This window comes from Salvelinus sp. IW2-2015, linkage group LG6.2 (assembly GCF_002910315.2).
Source record: "Salvelinus sp. IW2-2015 linkage group LG6.2, ASM291031v2, whole genome shotgun sequence".
In the NCBI taxonomy this organism is placed as follows: Eukaryota; Metazoa; Chordata; class Actinopteri; order Salmoniformes; family Salmonidae; genus Salvelinus; species Salvelinus sp. IW2-2015.
The window spans coordinates 24,211,084-24,216,953 of record NC_036846.1 but is presented as its reverse complement, the minus strand read 5'-3'; the positions used below and the strand labels follow the sequence as shown (position 1 = coordinate 24,216,953).

Sequence of the window (5,870 nt, the reverse complement as noted above, 5' to 3'; positions counted from 1 at the left end):
CACACCCCGGAGGAGATTGGTAGCGATGACAGGACTTTGTCTGGCGCTGACCTTACTGAGGGGCTTGAAGAGGGGGCCGTCTCTGGCCATAGCAAACAGTACGCGGGCATAGGGAACATGGAACCCAACAGACTGTATAGGAGACAGCACAGAGAGCCATCAGACACGTTACAGTCTCAGGTCAGGGAACATGGAACACAACAGACTGTACAGTCGTGGCCAAAAGTTTTGAGAATGACACAAATAAATGATGATTTGGAAAAACGAGAGGACGTTCTATAGGCAGTGACGCAACGTTCTCAGTGTCCTGTGATGCTGATGAGTTGGAATTAAGGGATGGCAAGTAATACCTCGCAGCGGCAGGATCGTTAACATCGAGAAAGACCGTGATCAAGAAAATAAACTTGAGATGTTTGACCGCCATTTGCAATTATCCAGAAGATCGTGCATGTTCGGTTATGCCATCAAATGAAACTGGTATAACTCACGCGACCCATCAAAAGTGTTCTGTTTGCAGCTGCTATATCAGAAGACCTGAGCGCACAAGGAAAAGAGCACCAGGCTCTGAGCGTTCCGCGTTCTCTCGTTGAAACAATAGAGCATGGAGCATGGACGAAGTGGGTTGACGAGGACCGAAGGTGTTGGGAGAGGAGCCCCGTACTGTCAATGAGGAGAGCATAAGGTTGTGTCGTGAATGTACAGTGCTGGTATATAACTTATCTGTGGTGCAAAGACTTACAAAAGGACTGGTTGTATACTTTGCTGAACATCGGTATGGCTGAGTGGTCAGTTAGGCTCGCCGGATTGAGATATTTTCAACAGGTTGTTCGGTCTCACGAGACAAACGAGTAATATGAAACGTTGTGGTGCTCCTATAATAAAAGTTCGCAATATGTCCGACCTGTACGTATGTTTCGGCACAGGTAGGTGTTTTACCTCGAGCGCGTTTAAAGATTAGTGTAGTGTCTCTTAATCGCAGGAGACGAGCATCCACTCTAGTGACTTGACTATTGAGAGATATTATTTTTGTCTTCTCATTGTAAGGTTATTCAGGACAGCGAGCGAGGTGATTGGATAGATGAACATGAAAGTCCAAAGGGAATGGCTGAGGTGCCAATTTACACGTGGTACTAAATAGAAGCCAAGTTGCTGATTGCTGTGCAGTGTATAATAACAGTTACGTCCACGTGAGATTCAGCCAGGGTTGTGTAGTTAGCGCATGCTATAGAGAATTTATCCTACATGTGTGATTCGGTCATTTCTGTGGAGACGTGTTGTAGGTATACAAGTCTATGTATTTCCTCTATTTGAAGTCACGCGTTTACGGTGCTTTGTTCTGGGTCGGTATTATGCCGATCGAAGAACCGCTGAATATGGTACACTTGGAGAAGACGACCGTGACCGCGGAGACACCTCCAAGGCGACTCTTGAATGTGGTTTAATATGACAAATTCGTAAGAACTAGAAGATACTGCATACAACTTGCTGTGATTCGGTATTGCTCAAATGTCTGATAGCTGAGTTCGAGGGCGTGGCTCTGGCTAGTGATGAGCATAAGCGACTGTTTCCATACAACATGACGAGGGGAAAGTTGTTTTCAGAGCAGGAGGAGACGCAGGTATAGGTAGCAGTCGCTGCTGTGCAAGCTTTACGTCGAGACAGACAGACAGACAGACAGACAGACAGACAGACAGACAGACAGACAGACAGACAGACAGACAAACTGACTGACTGTAATGACGCCTGGTGACATCATTGACCAGGGACTTCCCGTGTTCTCCTACCTACCTGGTGGAGAGGGCGCAGAGCGAGCCGACAGCCACCACATACTTGGCGGGCCCCCAGCCGATGTACTCGAAGGCCACGGGAAGCGGGCTGTTAACATTCAGCATGTAGTAGGGCATCATCAGAGTGAGGGCCGCCGACACGGCGAAGTAGGCCAGGAAACAGATGAGGAGAGACGCCACGATGCCCAGCGGGATGGACTTCTGAGGGTTCTTCACCTCCTCACCTGGAGAGAGACAATGAATGAATGAATGAATGAATGAATGAAGAGCTGTCAATACAATCAGTCGATTGGCCAATTAGTTGATCAATCAATCAGCCAATATCGACTGCAAGGTTTAATCATGTAGAATATTGACTGTTACGGCATGCCTAAACATTCTGAGTAGAGTAGACATTACCAAAGATACTATATGGACGAAGCTTGGAGAAGCGTCTGGCTTTATCAGTGTTTCTGTAGGATGGAAATGTTTCTGACGTATATAGGTTAGTGTGTCAGCGCATGTTTAAATATTTAAAGCAGGTAGGCCTACTTGTTGTGGCGATGCAGTCGAAGCCTACGAAGGCGTAGAAACAGGTAGCGGCTCCGGAGATTGTCCCGTCGAAACCGTAGGGGAAGAACCCTCCATCCCCATATATACTGGTCACGTTGACTGTAGACGTTAGGTTCCTGGAGAAGACAATGTAAGAGGACATATGGTTGCAGAATAATAACTTGTCAATCTTCTCTGTTTTTCCAGAAATCTTGGTTGAAGGATTCACGCTAATATTTCCTGCTAATACCACGGCTATAACATCCTCACACACATTTGCCTGTAGAAATGTGTTCATCATCCACTGTAGTTGCTAGCAAGTTTGGTATGATGAAGGATATCTCATGTATTGTACTCAAACGTTTGTATTGTAATCAAACATGGTTGCATACTGTAATTCTGCTGTAGCGTTGATGAGCGCCTCCTGACTGATCTGCCAGTTACCGATGTCTCCCTTGACGAAGCCCGCAATAATGACAAACAGAAGAACCAGGATGTTGATGGCCGTGAAAATCTTGTTGACTATTGCCGATTCCTGGACACCGAAGGCCAGCAGACCTTCACAGGATGGAAACACATGGAACATGTGATCATCACCATCATTCACATCATTATCATCACCATCATCATCATTATTATTATCACCACCCTCTTCATCATCAGTATTACAAATTATTCATATCATTTCATGTCATCAGTATACCACATCATCATCATCATAATCATACCATATCATTGATCATACATATATCATTTATTATATACACTACTCTTCAATCATCATTATTATTATCACACCCCTTCATATCATGTATCACCATCTTCATCATCTTATCATCGTCATCAGTATCACATCATCATCATATATCATTATCATACATCATCATTATCATCACCATCATCATCATTATTATTATCACACACCTCTTCATCATCATTATCACCATCTTCATCATCATTCATCATCTATCATTCATAATCCAATCATACATCATTATATCATCACAATCATCATCATTATTATTATACCACACTCTTTCATCATAATCCATTTCATACATCTTATCATCGTATCATATCATCACATCATCAATCATTATAAAGTCTATTTTCATCCCATCCATCATTACACATCATAATCATTATTATTATACACCACTTCTCATCATATTATCACATCTTCATCTTCATATTATCATCTCATCAGTAATCACCATCATCATCATCATTATCATCATCATCATCATTATCATCACCATCATCATTATCACTCATCGATCATCACCATCATATCATCTCTTATCATCCATACATCATCAATCATCATCACCATGCATCATCATCATTTCACATCATTATTATCACCAGCATCACATCACATCATCATCATTATTATTATCACCACCCTCTTCATCATCAGTAAATCACATCTTCATCATCATTCATCTCATCATCATAATCACCATCATCATCATCATTATCATCACATCATCATTATATCACCATCATACTCATTATTATTATCACCACTCTTCATCATCATTATCCATCTTCATCATCATTTATCATCGTCATCATTATCACATATATCATTATCATCACCATCATCATCATTATTTTTCACCACCCTCTTCATTCATAATCACCATCTTCATCATATTATCATCGTCATAAGTATCACACATCATCATATAATTATCACCATCATATCATCATTATATCACATCATCATTATAATCATCATCATTATTTTATACACCTCTTCTCATCTTATCAATCATATTTATATCATTATCATATCATCATTATCCCATCATATCATTATCATCACCATGATATCAATCATCATCATACATCTCATATACATCATATCACCACAATACATCTTATTATCACCAGCATCACCATCATCATCATTATCATCACCATCACCATCATCATCATCACCATCGCCATCATCACCATCATCATCACCATCATTATCATCACCATCTTCATCATCATTATCATCGTCATCATTATCACCATCATCATTATCACCATCATCATCATTATCATCACCATCATCATTATCACCATCATCATTATCACCATCATCATCATTATCATCACCATCATCATTATCACCATCATTATTATCACCATCATCATCATCATTATCATCATCACCATCGTCATCATTATCATCATCATCATCATCATCATTATCAACATCATCAGTACCAGACAGTTTTAATGTCTGTATGTGGTTAAACGAACCAATGATCAATCAATCAATCATCAGATTCAGTTTACCTGCCAGGAGCATAATGAGTCCAGCAGCAAAGAAGTCTGGGTATTCTGCGAGGCCCGGGAGGTTCATGGATACGTTTTCTTTGAAGAAGTTCCCCATGGCGTTGCCGATGAGGTCATCAAAGGTTCCGCTCCAAGCCCTCGCCACACTGGACGTCCCTGACAGGATAATGACGAGAGGAGATTAGCCAATATGACAATAGATGGATCAATCAACCCTTTACACTGGTGGGAATCAGCCTTTATGGATAGGGCTAAATGGAAATGTTTCTTACAGAAGAAATATAAAAAGCACATGCGTAGCCATGGTAGCAATTGAAAAGGAACAGTTTAGAGATAATGGGACAAGTATTATATCAAAAAGGTGAGAGGACACAACAGTTCACCTGACGCTAGACTGAATCCAAACATTTCCCTGTTGATTTGATGTGCTTTTCACATTTACTGTACTCTCTCTCTCTCAATTCAATTTCAATTTAAGGGCTTTATTGGCATGGGAAACATATGTTTACATTGCCAAAGCAAGTGAAATAGATAATAAAGAAAAGTGATACTAAACAATAAAAAAAAAGATTAAAGACATTTCAAATGTCATATTATGTGCAAATAGTTAAAGTACAAAAGGGAAAATAAATAAACATAAATATGGGTTGTATTTACAATGGTGTTTGTTCTTCACTGGTTGCCCTTTTCTTGTGGCAACAGGTCACAAATCTTGGTGCGGTGATGGCACACTGTGGTATTTCACCCAGTAGATATGGGAATTTCTCAAAATTGGGTTTGTTTTTGAATTCTTTGTGGGTCTGTGTAATCTGAGGGAAATATGTGTCTCTAATATGGTCATACATTTGGCAGGAGGTTGGGGTTGGTTTGGGTTGGTGAACTGAGCCTCAGAACCAGCTGGCTGAGGGGACTCTTCTCTGGTTTCATCTCTTGACATTGTAGAGCTGTGTGATGGAATGTTTTAGGGTCACTTGTTTTTAGATGGTTGTAAAATTTGATGGCTCTTTTTTCTATTCGAATGAGGAGGGGATATTGGCCCAATTCTGCCCTACATGCGTTATTTGGAGTTTTTCTTTGTACTTGCAATACAGTCTTGCAAAACTCTGCATGCAATACTTCAATTGGATGTTTGTCCCATTTAGTAAATTCATTATTAGAGAGTGGACCCCATACTTCACTGCCATATAGAGCAATAGAGCAGATAAGAGCTGGAGAGAAGAATCAGCCTGAACTCAGAGGGGAATGAAGTAGTATATT

The 5,870-nt window shown here is 40.6% G+C and overlaps 1 protein-coding gene across 1 annotated transcript in view; it reads right to left on the bottom strand.

The window, feature by feature from the left end:
• LOC111965592 (cationic amino acid transporter 2-like) overlaps positions 1 to 5,870 on the bottom strand; it is an 18,779-nt gene that overhangs the window by 1,559 nt on the left and 11,350 nt on the right. Inside the window, exons 3-6 of the mRNA XM_023989742.2 lie at positions 4,614 to 4,769; positions 2,711 to 2,876; positions 2,319 to 2,455; positions 1,789 to 2,011 (exon numbers count right to left, since the gene is read on the bottom strand). Of these exons, the coding sequence (XP_023845510.2) occupies positions 1,789 to 2,011; positions 2,319 to 2,455; positions 2,711 to 2,876; positions 4,614 to 4,769 (682 nt within the window). The remainder of the gene's footprint in view (positions 1 to 1,788; positions 2,012 to 2,318; positions 2,456 to 2,710; positions 2,877 to 4,613; positions 4,770 to 5,870) is intronic.